Consider the following 19,003-nt stretch of genomic DNA (forward strand, 5'->3'; position numbering starts at 1 on the left):
AGTCTGATACCAAAACGAGACAAAGATGTCATGAAGAAAGAAAACTACAGGCCAATATCACTGATGAACATAAATGCAAAAATCCTCAACAAAATACTAGCAAAGAGAATCCAACAGCACATTAAAAACATCATTCACCATGATCAAGTGGGGTTTAACCCAGGAATGCAAGAATTCTTCAGTATACACAAATCAATCAATGTGATACACCATATTAACATATTGAAGGAGAAAAAACCTATGATCATCTCAATAGATGCAGAGAAAGCTTTTGTCAAAATTCAACACGCATCTATGATAAAAACCCTCCAGAAAGTAGGCATAGAAGGAACTTTCCTCAACATAATAAAGGCCATATATGACAAACCCACAGTCAACATCGTCCTCAATGGTGAAAAACTGAAACCATTTCCTCTAAGGTTAGGAACAAGAAAATGTTGCCCACTCTCACCAGTATGATTCAACACAGTTTTGGAAGTTTTAGGCACAGCAATCAGAGAAAAAAAAAAGAAATAAAAGGATTCCAAACTGGAAAAGAAGGAATAAAGATGTCACTGTTTGCAGATGACATGATACTCTACATAGAGAATCGTTAAGATGCTACCAGAAAACTACTGGAGCTAATCAAAAAATTTGGTAAAGTTGAAGGATACAAAATTAATGCACAGAAATCTCTTGCATTCCTATACATTAATGATTAAAAATCTGAAAGAGAAATTAAGAAAACACTCCCATTTACCATTGCAACAGAAAGAATAAAATCCCTAAGAATAAACCTACCTAAGGAGACAAAAGACCTCTATGCCGAAAATTATAAGACACTGATGAAAGAAATTAAAGATGATACAAATAGATGGAGAGATATACCATGTTCTTGCATTGGAGGAATCAACATTGTGAAAATGACTCTACTACCCAAAGCAATCTACAGATTCAATGCAATCCCTATGAAACTACTACTGGCCTTTTTCACAGAACTAGAACAAAATATTTCACAATTTGTATGGAAACACAATAGATCCCGAATAGCCAAAGCAAACTTGAGAAAGAAAATGGAGCTGGAAGAATCAGGATCCCTGACTTCAGACTATACAAGAAAGCTGCAAAAATCAAGACAGTATGGTACTGGCACAAAAACAGAAATATAGATCAATGGAACAGGACAGAAAGCCCAGAGATAAACCCACCCATAAGGTGACATATGGTCACCTTATCTTTGATAAAGGTGGCAAGAATATACAGTGGAGAAAATACAGCCTCTTTAATAAGTGGTGCTGGGAAAACTGGACAGCTGCATGTAGAAGAATGAAATTAGAACACTCCCTTACACCATACACAAAAATAAACTCAAAATGGATTAAAGACCTAAAAATAAGGCCAGACACCATCAAACCCTTAGAGGAAAACAGGCAGAACACTCTATGACATAAATCACAGCAAGATCCTTTTTGACCCACCTCCTAGGGAAATGGAAATAAAAACAAAAATAAACAAATGGGACCTAATGAAACTACAAAGCTTTAGCACAGCAAGGGAAACCATAAACAAGACGAAAAGACAACTCTCAGAATGGGAGAAAATATTTTCAAATGAAGCAACTGACAAAGGATTAATCTCCAAAACATACCATCAGCTTATGCAGCTCAATATCAAAAAAAGCAAACAACCCAATCTAAAAATGGGCAGACCACCTAAATAGGCATTTCTCCAAAGAAGATATACAGGTTGCCAACAAACACATGAAAGAATGCTCAACAACATTAATCATTAGAGAAATGCAAATCAAAACTACAATGAGATATCATCTCACACCGGTCAGAATGGCCTTCATCAAAACATCTACAAACAATAAATGCTGGAAAGGGTGTGGAGAAAAGGGAACCCTCTTGCACTGTTGGTGGGAATGTAAATTGATACAGCCACTATGGAGAGCAGTATGGAGCTTCCTTAAAAAATTAAAAATAGAATTACCATACGACCCAGCAATCCCACTACTGGGCATATACCCTGAGAAAACAGTAATTCAAAAAGAGTCATGTACCAAAATGTTCATTGCAGCTCTATTTACAATAGCCAAGACATGGAAGCAACCTAAGTGTCCATCAACAGATGAATGGATAAAGAAGATGTGGCACATATATACAATGGAATATTACTCAGTCATAAAAATAAATGATATTGAGTTATTTGTATGAGGTGGATGGACCTAGTTACTGTCATACAGAGTGAAGTCAGTTAGGAAGAGAAAAACAAATACAGTATGCTAACACATATATATGGAGTCTAAACAAAACAACAACAAAAATGGTCAGAAGAGCCTAGGGGCAAGATGGGAATAAAGATGCAGACCTACTAGAGAGTGGACTTGAGGATATGGGAAGGGGGAAGGGTGAGCTGGGACAAAGTGTGAGAGTGGCATGGACATATATACACTACCAAACATAAAATAGATAGCTAGTGGAAAGCAGCCACATAGCACAGGGGGATTAGCGCAGTGCTTTGTGATCACCTAGAGGGGTGGAATATTGAGGGTGGGATGGAGGGAGATGCAAGAGGGAAGAGATATGGGGACATATGTATAACTGATTCACTTTGTTATAAGGCAGAAACTGACACACCATTGTAAAGCAATTATACTCTAATAAAGATGTTAAAAAAAGAAAAATGAATGATCATTATGTGACATGATAGAGGTGTTAGCTAGAACTCTGATGGTAGTCACATTGCAATGTATAAATGTATCAAATCAACATGATGTACACCTTAAACTTACACAATATTATATGTCAATTTTGTCTCAATATAAATAAATAAATAAATAAGATAAACTAATTAAAAAAAAAAAAGGCCTGCTAGTTAAACCTAATATTCAACCTGTTTCCCTTTGTTCTCCATTTCCAAATATTTTTCACATTTCTGCTCTCCATTCAATAAGTTAAGTATACTTCCTCTCCATTAAATTCACACATTATATTTATGTGCTTTGGTTGGTTTCACTTAATATAAGAACCATGTGTATGTTTAGTTTAACCAATTATTTCTTTATACTCTAATTGTGAAATATAACATTAACATGGGGGAATTGCTTAATATATATTTAAAATTTAACAAATATTACTAAAAGCAATGCCTGTGAATCTCCACTGAGGGAAATACAGAGAATGTTAGCAGTACCCTGCCATGTTGAGTGCTCTGTCTCAGATACCACACATTATGCCACCTCCAAGAAGATCCCTCTCCCCTCAAAAAAAGATTAGAACCTTCATTTTCAAAAGGTTCATAAAGTCCAAAGGAAAACTAATAAAAGATATACTTCTAGGTACATCTTGCTGAGATTTCTGAGTTGAGATAAAGAAAATACTAACAAGGGATAGAGAATGATACAAACATCAGTATTTAAGTAGAATACTAGAAGTGGTTAAGATGTTAGGATATTGTACATCGGATACTAAGAGGAAAAGAAATATAGTTAACTAATTTAGACCAAGTCAAAATATGCATATGTGGGGAAAAATAAAGACTTCTGTAGGCATGCATAGATTCAGAAATTATATTATCCATTTACCCGAAGTAATTATTTTAGAAGCAACCTAAAACCTAAGAATTGAAGGAGAATGGATATAACTAAAAAAACTTACAAAATTTTTAATTAAGTCCTAATGTGTAGTAATGACAACAGACACTTGGAGTGGTCAAAGAAGCACTAAGTACAGAGTATATGAGAAAGAAAAGATATAAAATACATAAATATTTTACAGAAGCTGGAAACTAAAACTCTAACATTTATGTATAAAACTTGAGCTTCTATGGCAGAGAAGGGTGGTGGAGGAGGAGGTAAGGCGGTTTGGGAGTGATGAAATAGAAGCTTTCTAAAGTTCATGTGTTGGCAAAGGAGATCAGAATATACAATGGAGCAAAGACAGCCACTTAAATAAGTGGTGCCTGGAAAACTGTACAGCTACATGTAAAAGAATGAAATGAAATTAGAACACTCCCTAACACCATACACAAACATAAACTCAAAATGGATTAAAGACCTAACTGTAAGGCCAGACTCTATAAAACTCTTAGAGGAAAACATGAGCAGAACAGTCTTTGACATAAATCACAGGAAGATCTTTTCTGACCCACCACCTAGAGTAATGGGAATAAAAACAAAAATAAACAAATGGGACCTAATTAAACTTAAAAGGAAACAATGAACAAGATGAAAAGACAACCCTCAGAATGGGAGAAAATATTTGCAAATGAAGCAACTAACAAAGTATTAATCTCCAAAATATACAAGCAACTCATGCAGCTCAATATCAAAAAAAACAAACAACCCAATCAAAAAATGGGTGAAAGACCTAAATAGACATTCCTCCAAAGAAGACATACAGATGGCCAACAAATGCATGAAAAGATGTTCAAAGTCACTAATTATTAGAGAAATGCAAATCAAAACTAAGATGAGATATCCCTTCACACCAGTCAGAATGGCCATGATTACAAATGTACCTACAATGAATGCTGGAGAGGATGTAGAGAAAAGGGAATCCTCTTGCACTGTTGGTGGGAATGTAAATTGATATAGCCACTATGGAGAACAGTATGGAGGTTCCTTAAACAACTAAAAGTAGAACTACCATGTGACCCAGCAATCCCACTACTGGGCATATACCCTGAGAAAACCATAATTCAAAAAGATACATGCACCCCAATGTTCATAGCAGCAGTATTTACAATATCCAGGAAATGGAAGCAACCTAAATGTCCATCAACAGAGGAATGGATAAAGATGTGGTACATATATACAATGGAATATTACTCAGCCATAAAAAGGAACGAAATTAGGTCATTTTTAGAGATGTGGATGGACCTAGAGACTGTCATACAGATTGAAGTGAGTCAGAGAGAGAAAAACAAATGTATATTAACGCATATATATGGAATATGAAAAAATTGGTATAGACGGTCTTATTTACAAAGCAGATATAGAGACACATGTAGAGAACAAACATACAGATACCAAGGGGGAATGGGGGGATGAATTGGGAGATTCAGATTGACATATATACACTATTGATACTATGTATAAAATAGATAACTAATGAGAACCTACTGTATAGCACAGGGAACTCTACTCAGTGCTCTCTGGTGACTTAAATGGGATGAAAATCCAAAAAAAGAGGGGTTATATATATACACGTATAGCTGATTCACTTTGCTGTACAGTAGAAACTAACACAACATTTTAAAGCAACTATACTCCAATAATTTTTTTTTTAAAAAGTAAAAAATATAAAGTTTGTGTCTTGGATGGGAGTTAGCATAGCTATTGTTTGATTTTAAGAGAAAAATAGATAAAAAAGGTTTTATCTATAAATGTTTAATATATTATAGCCACTAATGAAATGGAGAGGCCTAGTAGAAGATACAAATTAAGGCAGTTGAGAGGGAATAGATAGGAATTAAAAGAAAATTCATTAAGCAAGCATAAGGAAAGAAAGAAAAGAGGAAACAATAAGTTAAATACTTGGAATCAGGATGGAAGAAATATAATCCAATACATTTGTTAATATAATAAATGTAAAAGTATTAAATTTCCCTGCAAAAATAAAGACTTTCATATTGCTTTCAAAAACAAGATCCAGATATATGCTGTTTTAGGAAATATGCAAAAATAAAGTGACAGTGTAATGGGTTAAAATATTCTACCAAAAGATATGCTGAAGTCCTAATCTCCAGTGCCTGTAAATGTGACCTTATTTGGAAATACATCTTTGCAGATATAATCACAATGAGGTCATTAGGGTGAGTCTTAATCCAATATAACTAGTGTCTTCATAAGAGAAGGAAAAGAGACACAGACACAAAGACATGGGAGAAGACCATGTGATGATGGAAGCAGAGATTGGAGTGGTACGTCAGTAAACCAAGAAATGCCAAAGATTGCCAGCATACCAGAAGCTGAAAGAAAGGCATGGAACAAACTGTCCCCTAGAACTTGCAGAGACAGAGCACAGCTCTGCTGACACCTTGATTTCAGACATTCAGCCTCCAAATATCTGTTGTTAAACCATTCAGTTTGTGATAATTTATTACACTTGCCCCAGGAAACTAACGACAAAGAAAGGTGGAGAATAAATGGATATATTAGGGAAATGCAAACCAAAAGAGAGCCTTATCAGTAAAGGATTAAGTAAAGTATCAAACAGAGTAAAATTCTAGGCTAAAGATAGTAAATGAGATATTATATAAATAAACGCTACGATTCTCCAAGAAGTTATAGAGAGGCAGTGTTGAAAAGGGCACAGACTAAAGAGCCTATACTCTAGACACAGATGCTCTAGAACCAGGCTGTAGTTCCTGGCTCTGTTATTAAATATCTCTGTGACTTTAGGGATATTCCTTAACTTTTCTATGCCTCATTTTCTACACCTATAAAATGGGAATGATAATAATACTTCACTTATAGGCAGTTATGAGAAACAAATGAATTAATATATGTAAAATTAATATATTTAAATGAATTTATATGCACTAATATATAAAAATACATGTTTAAAACAATAGTTATCATAGAACAAACACCAAAAAAGTTAGCTATAATTTTTCTCCTCTTATTATTATAAAACATCATATAAAAACCATCCAAGCAATGTGGGATATAAAATAAAACCTGAAGAAAAGAAGAACTTTATAAAGTCACTATCTGGTAGAGGACTTTTAAGCAATCACTTTCAGAATTTGACATATCAATTTGCCACAAAAGAACGAATTCTACAGAGGATTGGATGATACAACCAACAAGGTAAAACAAACACATAGTATTATACTAAAAGCAGAAAATATATCCTATTTTCCACTTACAAAATCTCATTATTATGAAACCAAGAGAAATTCTTAATAAGATCCTTAAAAAAGATTTTATAATACTCATTCTCTCTCCATGACCCAAGAAAACTAGAAATCAAAAATAAAAAGGCCAAATGCAGCTTAAGCATTTGAATATTAAGATATTTATATCAAAATAACCACTGTAAAATACCACTCTTCTCTGCATCACTCTGTTTTATGGCAATCAAGTGACTGAGTTGTACAAAACTGCTCTTGCCCAAGAAGGGCCACCATTCATTGGTTCTAAACCAGGGTGGTACCATCTCCTTAAGGAAGATTTAGAAATGTATAAGGGTACACATGGTTGTTACAAAGACTGAGGAGTGCTGTTGGCCTTTCAGGTTTGGAGATCAGGGATGCTAAATGTTCTGCAAAGCTTGGAATACTCTTACATAGTGTAGAACTGCCATGGCCAAAATATCAATAACGTTTCCATTGGTAAACATTGTTTTAAAAGTGACTACAAGGGACTTTCCTGGTGGCGCAGTGGTTGAGAGTCCGCCTGCCGATGCAGGGGACACGGGTTCGTGCCCCGGTCTGGGAAGATCCCACATGCAGCGGAGCGGCTGGGCCCGTGAGCCATGGCCGCTGAGCCTGTGTGTCCAGAGCCTGTGCTCCGCAAGGGGAGAGGCCACAACAGTGAGAGCCCCGCGTACCGCAAAAGTGACTACAGGGCAAAGAATCCATAGGTGCTTAAGATATTTCTATTTGAAATTAAGTTAACACTCCTAGGGTAAAAAAGTCTTCTATAAACCTAGCAGGCAATTCAATGTTCAATTTTCCACAGCAAGAACCAAATTCAAGAAACTTCTTTGCTTTTGGACAATACTCAGAGAGCATATAAGATTGTTTAGAGATTGTTGCAGAATCTCATTTTCTTTTATTACTAAGACTCAAAAAGGGAATTCACATTTTTTATTTATAGAATAATTAGATAAATGGATAAGTCAGTACATAGGGAACTGTAAATCTATGTAATTTGCTATTTAGGTTATATTAGCTAAGTCAAGTTCTGAGTGCACAAAACTTTGTTACTGGAAACATTAGTGCTTCCGGTAACTACATCTTGCACATCTTGCACATATTTCAAGAGCGTTCTTTCTTAGTGTTTCGGATGGCACTAAGACAGAAGGCAATGTTCTAGAGTAGATAGTATATAGGGATGAAAATGAAAAAAGCATGAGTTCTAGTGTTGGCCCTACCATTTACTATGTGAACTTCTCTGTGTTTACTCATCAGTGACATTGGAATAACGGTATTTGCATTATTTGTCTTGAAAGATTGAGATGCAGAGTAACTATAAAATCCCTACAATGACCTGACAAGCTGCCCTGGAACTCGCCCTCCCTCTACCTTATTTCCTGCCTAATTTCCTCTTTCTCCCTCTGCTGCACTGGTTTCTTGTTCCAATGTAAGATCTCTGCACTGACCATTCCCTCTACCCAGACACTCTACCCTTGATAGCTTCAAGCCCACCCTCTCACTCCTTTACTTCCATGAGGTCTCTGCTGAAATGCCACCTTGTCAGAGAGGCAGTCATACACCATCCAATGAAATACAGTGCTCCCAACTTTATTCTACTTTATTCATTTACATAGTCATGATCTACTGTGTAACACCTCAGATTTTACTTTGCTTGCTCTTGTCTATCTGTTCTCTGTAGAATGTAATCTAAAGAAATGCAAAAAATTTTGCTATCCTTTCCTTAGGAATAATATTCTACTAATAAATTAGAGTTTTCTGAATCTGTCCATATAAAAATTTAGCAATCTGTTTAGTTGGGAAGTTTGTATCTCTACTTTTTACTAATTTATGTGAAATTATATATTATTTTTTAAGACATTACATGTTTTCAGACACATAATTCTCATGATTTAGAATAGTATGGAAAGTTACCCTTTTAACCTGTCTACTCTGCCTATCTTAATTATCCCAGCACTCAAATATTCAAAACATGCATTGAATTTGCATATTGTTTCCCTGAAAAGATACTATATTCACTCTATTTTGAAGTGAATTTTTTTCTTCATTAAAAGCAACATGTTATATTTCAAGACTTCAATATGTCACAAGCTAGGTGGGCCAAGAGCATATTATTTGCTCTAATAAAACAGTTTTCTACTGCAGTGTAGTGTAGTGGAAATCAGAGACCATTTCTTATCCATTTTACATTTCTCTCATATATTGTACACAGCAGATGCTCCATAATCATTGATTAATTTGAGTATAGACATTCATGCAGTGATAAGTATCCCCACCCTTCTTTAAAGAGAAATAAAATAAAGAAGATACTTACATTTAGAGCCTGATGAAGAAGATCCACTGGCAGTAGATTTTGATCCCCCTTTCATGGAAAAGGCTCCTTTCCCCCTGCGAGTTGTTACAGCCACTCTGGGACGCTTCAGCGGAATTACTGCACGGGGAGGTGGAGGCACACGCCCATGGTAATCAAATAACCTTCACAAAATACAAACGTGGCTGAGAATTGGTTTATGCCTAAGTGTTCTATCAAATGTGTGAGACGATTAAGAGAATGGCCTTGTAAAAAATGTCAATAAATGTTTTTGTTTTCATTGTTGTCCTCAAGAAGATTCATTTTTCGCTAGAGAAACAGGATGCTAATATAGTCTATGCTTTCTGGGCATCAGAATCTGACCCTTAATATGAACTCATTTTTAAGGTATGAAAGAACAAAGAGCTTTAAATATGTTGAAATTATGTCGACCTTCATTCCCAAGTATATTTCTTTTCTTGGTTTAACAGATTTATCCATTTTAGGAACAGAAATATTCCTTTAACACATCAGATACTTATTAACACATAAGTGTGAAAGGAGGAATAGACCATGCAGAATCAGGGAAAAAGAAAATTACTGTATGATCAGAAAACAGCTCAGAAGGAAAAAAAAAATTGGAGTATGTCTAGTTTAAAGAGGGCAGCTATAAGAGACAAATCAATATTGTTCCTTACATCTCTTACCTCTCTCTAAGGATTTCCTTAAGTAATGAAAGGCTCAGCTGACTACAGAAAAAAGGAGGCTGAGTTTGAATGAAATGCCCATAGCATGAGGACAAACCTTTGTTGACTAAAGAACTGGTGGGAAATATTTATCAGGATAACTTTTTTACTATTCGATAGACATGCAAATTGAGACTAGAGATATTTGTAGTTAGCTATTAAAAAATTCTCTAACAAAAAAGAATATCAGTAAAATTCTTTGAAGTTTCTGCTAAAAAGTGAAAAATGGTATTCACTACAACCAAGGCATTTTCATTAAACAATGAAAGGAATCAAAACTATAAGAATATTTACTCATTTATATAAATGTATAATTAATAGATTCAAAGTTTCATATTATTTATACTGTATACACATAACAAATTTTTGTGTGACTTAGCACATTTGAGCAGCATAAAAGGGTCAGAGAAATAAATATGATATATATATTCTATTTGCCAGTGAACCAGAGGTATTATTACTTTGTCCACTATAAAGAAAATAGTGTTATTGACTTAGAATGATGATTATTATGTAGTTTACTGTGACACCATTATATGGATTACATTCTCATAACTGCTTTAAAACAGCCAATAAAAATAATGTGAAAGACAGAAATGAGAAAACTAGAACAGTTTTAAATTTTAAAATATCTAAAACCTTCTATAATAGGTTATTTCATAAAATTACATCTCATTTACACATACAGATGGAAATGTGATCATCTCTTTTTGGAAAATAGTAAATGAAATATAATAACAAGATAGGCTGGTTTCCAAATATTCATTCATAAACAATGAAAACTATGACACTATGGAGAAGAAAAGTTGTATATAAAGCACCTTTAAAGCAGAACTTAGTACTAGGATTGTCTTCTACATTAGAGAGCTAAACTGTCCAAAAATGATTTGGAAACATGCTAGGGAAATACTAAGAGATGTCTGGAAAGGAAAATAAATGAAACGAGACAGAGATAAAGAGAGGTGTCATCCTCTGTGCATAAGCAAAGTCCATTAGAGCCAAAGAACTGCCAGCAAATAGCAGGTCATGGATGTCAACACATTATAGTTTACTTCAAAAGATATAGACAGGATGAGGCTGAAAAGGGTTGTGAATCTCATTCATACCACTAAGGGCTGGAAAATCAAAAGGGTCAACTAAGCCTGCCCCTCATTTCAATCACAAAACAAAGTCTACATTACTTATTTATAAGTTGAAATCACAGAGCAACTTAAGTCAGTGAACCAAGATACTAAGGCACTTTTCATGAGCTAAAACACCCAGAGCTATTGAGCGAAAAGAAATATGACAATTGACTGATCTTTCCCAGGGTAGAAGTTGCTGCTTGAAATGAATGGCAAGCTCTTTTGGAGAAACAATTTCCCCAGGACTTGAAAATGCAATTTAGCAGGTTCATTAAATAAACTACTCTATACACTGGGTTAAGAAAATTTCTAAAGCACAACTAAAATGTATAATGATGTAAAAATGCTATACTGGAAATGCAGGCCAAGTAAAGTCACCATATTCACTGCTACTTCAATTACAATACAATTCAATAATATTTTAACTGCAATGTTTATCAATATTTCTATTGCTTCCCCCCAAACAGGGATTACAAAACTTCCAGTGTTGGCCAGGCCTACTCTCCTGTGGAGAAAAGAGAGCTACATTTGTTCACTGTACTTGTGACATACTTTTAGTATAGGATGTACATTTTAGTAAAATGCTCAGTGTGTGTTGTGTTCTTTGTTGTAAATTCCTATAGGAAGTAACCCTTGTTCTCTGAATATTTTGATGTGTTGCTTCAAAGAAACATGACTCCTTTCTCACCATGGAATCAGGTTTTACCAATTTATTCTGTCACTGTGTTGGGAAGATATGCGGCATCAGAACTTAATTTTTAAAAAGTGATATTGTAATATGCAAACAAAGCTAAATAGGCATTTCATGTGAGAACATAATTTTAAATTTTAATGGAGTTGGGGTGTTTGTTAATTTTCACTGGGCAAAGTTGAGTTTACAAGAAATAAAAAGAAGGAAGACTGGGTATTGTCCTAAAGCATAAAAACATAACAAGATAAGGATGGGAAGGGGTCAGCTTTCTGGGATTGCAAGATGAGATGTAGGGGCTCTTCTAAATTCAGAAGGAAGTAGATGAAAGGCAGCCTGTGAAGGAGACACAAGCATTGTCTTTCTCATCCGAATCCTGTCTATAGCAAATCAAAGAAAGTAGTCCAACAAAAATTGCCATACAATAGAATTAAATGGAATCCAAATCTCCAAGGTCAGTTAAAAGCGTAAAATTTCTTCCTTCCTCTTGTTTTTTTGTTCTTCCACTCCCAGAATTATATTCCCTTTCCTTTTCTGTAATTGTCCTTCATTTTCCCTAATATTGTTAGAATACTGTTTTTCCCATAATGTTTACAGGTCAAATAGCTAATGATTTATAATGAAGTCAAACACATAATTCTCCCTTCCCTAAGGTCTATTTTAAAATAAAAACTTTAAAAGACCTACTTTCAATCAGTAAATAACATAAATGTAGTCAGATTTTAATAAAAGCAACAAATTGAGGACGTTTGAGGGTCTATTTTATTGAATAAACATTTCTACTTTTCATGTCCCCATTTCTTGTTTGGAATTTTGTTTTCTTTAATAATATCATTATTTCATGTATAATTTCATTATCAAGGAAAAGCTAAAAACTGGTAAACAATTTTAATATTGATTTACTTGATAAAAATAGACATACCTTGTCTCTAGAAAGAATAAGGATATTAGTTATTTTAATAAGTTGCTTTTTAGACAAAGGCAATTTAATGTTATATTGACATATAAAATGAATATAATTTTGAATTCTTGTTTTTACTAAAAGTTTATTATTATTAAACTTCAACAATAATAAAGCAATGTTTACATGTATTTTCAGAAAAAATACATGGAAAAAAAACAACTACCAATCTCTCACCCTAAAACAACTACTGTCATTCTCTATTTTTTTTTTTTCCACAAGCATTCATATTTTTCACATAACTGAAAACATAATATATGTACAGTCATGTATCCTGGCTAATTCTCTTTGATTTATATTAAAAATGTTTCTCAAGTTTGCTAAATGGTCTTCCTAATGTTTATTTTAATTGCTGTGGTGCATTTTCTCAAGTAGATACACCACAGAATAGTAAATCATTACTTGATTGATGGACTTTTGACTTGATGCCTGTTTTTCACTGTCAACCAATGTGATTTTAAAATTCGTGAAAAAAAATTGAAAATGTAATATTTGCATATTACACTGAACACTAAAATTTCATTTAGATAAATAGTAATTTAAGAAGCAGTAATTACCTGTTTTCTTCTAAATTTCCCTCATAAAAAAGAGTTTTTCATTTTCCTTATTTATGAACCCAAACTTACAGTCCCTATGTGGTTAAATGCTAACCAAACAATGTAGTCTGGACTTAGGGTTAAATAACTGACCTGCCCAGAGCCAAATTCTGACAACAAATTCAGGGCTGTGTTCTCACTGGGGTCTTTTAGCAGATAAATGAAGATCATTAACTCTAGGACCAGAGAAGATTTCCAGCTCTGTCTTGATTCAACCTTGCACCCTTCTGTCTTCAGCATGCTTAACTTCTGATAAAAATAGTCTATAAAACCAAATTAAGGTGCCTATTCATTTTTAAGAAAGGATATATTTGAAATCCACATGAATGATTCTAGCCTATTAGTATATCTGTTTTCTATACTGTTTGAACTACTCAAAATTCGTTTATAATTTCTACCTGGACTTCAAATAAGCTTTTGGTTACAACTGAATCCGAAAATACTTTTTAGAAGCACATTTCACTTCAGACCAGTCAATGAGTAATTCTCATTTCTGTTTTTTCTCCCTAAACTTTTCCAAGATTTTCAGTGAAGCCACCCCTGCCAACAACCCACCCCACATCGGGCTCCATCCCCAATCTTGTACAAATGCTTCTTGAACATGCTTTTAAAGGGCTTTCTGAAATTGTCAATGATCTTTTTTTGGTGATATTTTGATCTTAACTTAATCTTTATATTTTGTACAATTTTTCTATCTTTTATACCTTGTATACAGCTTTGGGTAATTAAAAAGTGAATATAATTAAATAGCAATGGTGAGGTTATAAATCAATAAAATGATTCTCCTATTTAATTCTTACAATTCTGTAATGTGTGTATTGTTAAGCCATTTTGCCCATAAAGGAAACCTGTGAAAAAAGGATGAGATGACTCCCCCAAGTTTAACCAGTCAACACATGCACACCGAGGCCTGAAACTTGCTTCTAACTCCAAATCATACCCTTTGTCAACTGGGCCATGCTACGGTTTCCAAATGTTTTAAGTGGAATCCCATTCTATCAGATGGTAATTTAAATCTGCACAATGAAACAGACGTTGCTTCTTGCTAATACGTTTTTCCAGTATTCATGAATATATACTGTGCTCTATAATCAATGATCTGAGACAAGTGCAACTTGACAGAGTATTTTTCATTAACTTCAACTCTGGTAGCTTCTCTTATGTTAATTTACACAAGGTCAAAATGGATCCAGATCTGAACAATACAGATTTTGAATCACTGATATATATATATATATATATATATAATATGGAAAAGCAGCTCTGGCATTTCTTTTTCTCTGTCAATACACGTTTATTCATTACTGGAGGTTATAAATGGCTCAGTGCCTTTCCTGATACCATTGAAAAAAAGTTGGATTAAAACTGCTAATATCTCAGAAATTGAAAACATTCCTCGGGGGTGTTCAATATAATTTTAGGTATACTCCTCCTTTCACTTTACTTGGAAGAGTATATATATTTATGTTTCATTTTAATAACATGTGATGTTTTTCATGTAGAGTCACACTTGACATTTTAAAAGACAATGCCACTGAATGCTGTAACTTATTGGGCAATTCTTTGTGTAATATAAAAAAAGAAAGTTTAGAATAACCACTCAATTCTATTATTTAGTGATACTCTTCATGATCCCTGAAACCATGGATAGACACTAAATTAATTTTTGGAAAAATTACTGCTGGATAAATGTACCAAAACAATCACATTAAGATGGAATTTTGTGTAGAGAAGTTTTCTAAGCTGAAACAGTTTAAGGGTTGAAACTCCCCAATTACATTAGAATTCCCAAAACTGGCAGAAATAGGCTAACAATAGGATGTAAATCAATGTCAGTTATTAAGGTATTATCTCTCAGCTTATGTGAGACATTCAGTCACATCTGGGGTTGGGAGTCTGCAAACCACATTTCTGTGGGGTCCAGCTGGCTCCTTGCTAGGCTCAGCCAATTAAGGACCTGAGAAGAGGAAGAGAGGACTTGACCCTTCCTGCTTTGCTTCCTGTTTTTGTTTTGGGTCTCTTCTCTTGTCAGCATTACTCTAGCCTTGTTTCTTAACCCTGGCAGCAAAAATTCATTCCAGTAGTAGCAACTGAATCCAGTTTGAGTAATTTTGCAACATTTGCAGAACAGTCTTCACACTTCCTCAGAGACCCTGGCACCAGTTGGTATTGCCCCCTTAGAGGTCTGGGTTCCAGCCCCACGGGTTCCCCCTCTGGGCTCAGATACAGCAGCAGCAGCTAAGCAGAACCTCCTACTCACATTGTGAGTTGTGCAAATCCCCTTTTCTACAGTGATATTTGATAATCCCATCTTTTCCTCTGTTTCCCCAACCCTAGAGGTGGTAGCTGCTTCCTGTAGTTTGCTAACTCCATCATATCACTGTGGGTTTTATTGTTGTTGTTTATTTGTTTTTGCCTTTTCAGTTCCTTAATACATAGTTAGAAAGTTTTTACAAACAATTCTCCTTTTTCAACATAACTGTATGATTTCCGTTTTCCTGACAGAAAACCAAGCAGCATGGAGTTAATGGAAATAACTGAATGGTCTCTCTCTGCAGATAAGTGTTCAGCTGCAACTAGAATGTTCTGGGGGGGGGGTAGGAGGAGGGAAAACAATGCAAACAGAATGATCCAGAGGTGTCACGATGGACTATTATGGAAGGACAACTGAGCAACCAGTGTATTGCTCAGTCATAGGGACACTGCTACATGAATAACAGTATAAGAAACATATTCTCCATCACTGTTAATGGTTACTGTTAATGGTTACTAGTAGCTAACATGGATTAAGCACAAAAAACATACCAGGCATAATGCAGGTCATAAAAATATGTTACTTCATTTAATCCTCAGAACAATCTTTTGAGGTAGGCATTAATTTCATGCTCACTTCATAGATGAGACAATAGTTTTTGTGGTATTAAATAAGTTGTCCAAGTTTGCACCACTAGTAAAAAGAGAAAAAAAAATTGACCATAACTACAAGCAGAGAGTAACTAAGGAGGAATTAGTGTGGATAAAACTGTTAACACTGACTTGGTAAGCTTTTTCTCTTCTCCAGCCTCTCCACTCTGTTTTCCTTTCCTGGGGATCTATGTTCACAGGGAACTCCTGACTACCTCTACTAGTGGCAGATGCTTCTGTCTTTCTTAGCCAAGTAAAAAAATGAAACATAAGCTAATGAGGGCGCAGACTGCTCAGAGAGTCTATTAGCAATACACCCATATTGATCTTTGAACACTTTAAACCAAACAGATTTTATATAAGACAAATAAATGATTTTGGAAATTGTTCAGAGTTAGCTTTTTTGTGTAGTGGAGTGTCATCTGAAAGCTTCAGGCTCTGTAATTATTTGCTGATTAAGGCTCTTGCTCTTTTGCATGTAAAATCTGCCTACCTATCATCTGTCTAATCTATCTAATGATTTTTATTGATAAAATGCAAAAGCAAATATTGGCTTCATTTTAAAAATGAAAAAACTGAAAACCTGCCTAGTTGCCCAAAGTTACAGGTTAATTACCAGAACTTGGGTCTCCTACCATCTACTTCATTTTAGGTAGAAATTCTTTCAATGTGGAAGGAAATCACATGATAGAAAATACTTAAGAGATTACAATGCAAAAACATTTTCATATTAACAGATTAAAAGACAATGTATATTAATTGAAAACTTTATTCATAGCAATGAAGACAGTGTTCTGCATCCTGAAACATAAAAGCATATCAGAAAATGTTTATTCATTTGTCAAAAACTAAAATTTACATTTGTCAAAAACTAAAATTTTTAAATAAAGAATATCTAAATGTTATCTTTCGTAGTAACTGGGATTATTTTAATGCTGTCAGATCTTCATATCATTAGGACAAGTTATTATAAGCTATTTAATATTTAAAATAAAATATTATATTTTATAGAAATTATAAAAATTATTTGAGAAAACCATCCTTAAAAATTCATGTTTGGTCATAAAGGGTTGACTAGAGAAATCATTTGCTTAACTCAGTAGTTTGAACATAGTGGTGATAAAGGTATGGTTGTGGATCTAATTTCCATGCAGATAAGCCTATTTCCTGTTATGTAAAACCATAGACTGACATTGCTCCTCTTCTGTTTTGCATATCCACACAGTTGGTTGTTGAGTATAAATGGAGATCTAGTTTATGATTGTAGCTCTCCCACTAATTAACTATGTGACCTTGGAGAAAACGAAATGTCTCTAAATCTAAGGAGATGAATTAATCACAAAAATTGAGTATCCACTATGTGTGAGACTTGATGATAGTCCCTGAGGATACAATAAGCAAAACTGAGCATCTTCCCTGCCCTTTTGGAGGAAGGAAGGACATAAATCAAATACTGTTTATAGCAATAAAAACCAGGAACAGTGCTGTGAAGGAATAGTAACAGGTGCTGAGAGGGGAACAGAGGAACCTCATTTAGTCTGAGAGAGGTGTTCATGCTGAGATCTGAAGGATGAAGTCAAGTTAACTAGACGGTGGAGTGAGGTATGAGAAGGAGCAATCAGAAGAAGGTCCCCAGGCAGGAAGGAATACTGTGTTCTTGTGGAACTGAAAAAGGACCCTCATAGCTGGAGCAGAGAGAACAAGACCCTTACAAGGGATTATGAAGTTTCTTCCCTATTTAAAATGTCTATTCTGTTTTTCTCTGTTTGCATTTTTATACCTTGGAATTTTTGTTTGTTTGTTTGAATGAATTTATTTACAATTAAAGACTTAAACAATATTTACCTCATTTTGTGTGTGTGTGTGTGGTCCAATGATCTATCTACACACAGTCAGTCTTTGTTTTGTATATCTCTAATAACTCAATTACAAATGCTTAGTTAAATAACACCAGTCCCCCAACAGCACAAAACAAATTTCAGTTACCACATATATAAACTGTGAGTAATTTTGTAAAGTCCAAGCTTTGCTGCTAGTTTTTCAGTCCACAAATCAATAAGTAAATGACAGATGCTCATGATGATCAGTGGCCAATCACATCACCTCTTTCAAAGTCTGTCAGTGATTTGTCCCTGTGCATCTGTTAGTTCACACACGGATAGCAAATGTGTAGTTGTATTGTTTCCTTGTCTGCTGGTGATAAATCCATGTGGCATTTTATAAAAATGGATAATCAAAAGAAGGGATTGGTGCAGCAAAGAATTGAAAAGTAACACTGGAAATAAAATTAAAATTAAATGTAAATGGAATTAGAGGAGAAATAGCTGACTATAGGGCTGTGGACACTTTGTATTCAAGAGACTCTAGAGATGGAGGCAGAGGAACTTAGTAAAATAAAATATATTTTTTTATTCCAAATATATATATTACATCCGATATGTTTATATGAATTTTAAGTAGTATGCTCCCCAGAAAGCCCTAAGGATTGATTTGCACAGCCTAAAAATGGCCCTGAATGCCAAAAATTTCCTTCAAAATCCACAAAGCTATTTGATATACAGTTTACCTGAAAAAAAAAAAATTCCCACAAGGTATCATAAATTGACTTCCTTAAACACGATGCCCACAGATGAAGCAAAATAATGGTTTAAGCCAGAGATAAATGCATTCCTTTACATAAAATTACATCTAAAAGGAAAATATCAGAAATTAAAGATGTTATATTAAAATATGCAATTGTAAGTTGAAATTAAAACATATTGACATAAATGAAGAAAGTGGTTGTGATGTGCTGGGAGGGGACAAAGATGTCCCAGAGGAAGTGACACTT

General features: G+C 34.4%; 1 protein-coding gene across 1 annotated transcript in view; it reads right to left on the reverse strand.

The window, feature by feature from the left end:
* RALYL (RALY RNA binding protein like) overlaps positions 1 to 19,003 on the reverse strand; it is an 850,165-nt gene that overhangs the window by 105,026 nt on the left and 726,136 nt on the right. Inside the window, exon 6 of the mRNA XM_024731420.1 lies at positions 9,179 to 9,339. Within this exon, the coding sequence (XP_024587188.1) occupies positions 9,179 to 9,339 (161 nt within the window). The remainder of the gene's footprint in view (positions 1 to 9,178; positions 9,340 to 19,003) is intronic.

This window comes from Neophocaena asiaeorientalis, unplaced genomic scaffold, assembly GCF_003031525.2.
Source record: "Neophocaena asiaeorientalis asiaeorientalis breed wild unplaced genomic scaffold, Neophocaena_asiaeorientalis_V1.1 scaffold371, whole genome shotgun sequence".
Taxonomy (NCBI): Eukaryota; Metazoa; Chordata; class Mammalia; order Artiodactyla; family Phocoenidae; genus Neophocaena; species Neophocaena asiaeorientalis.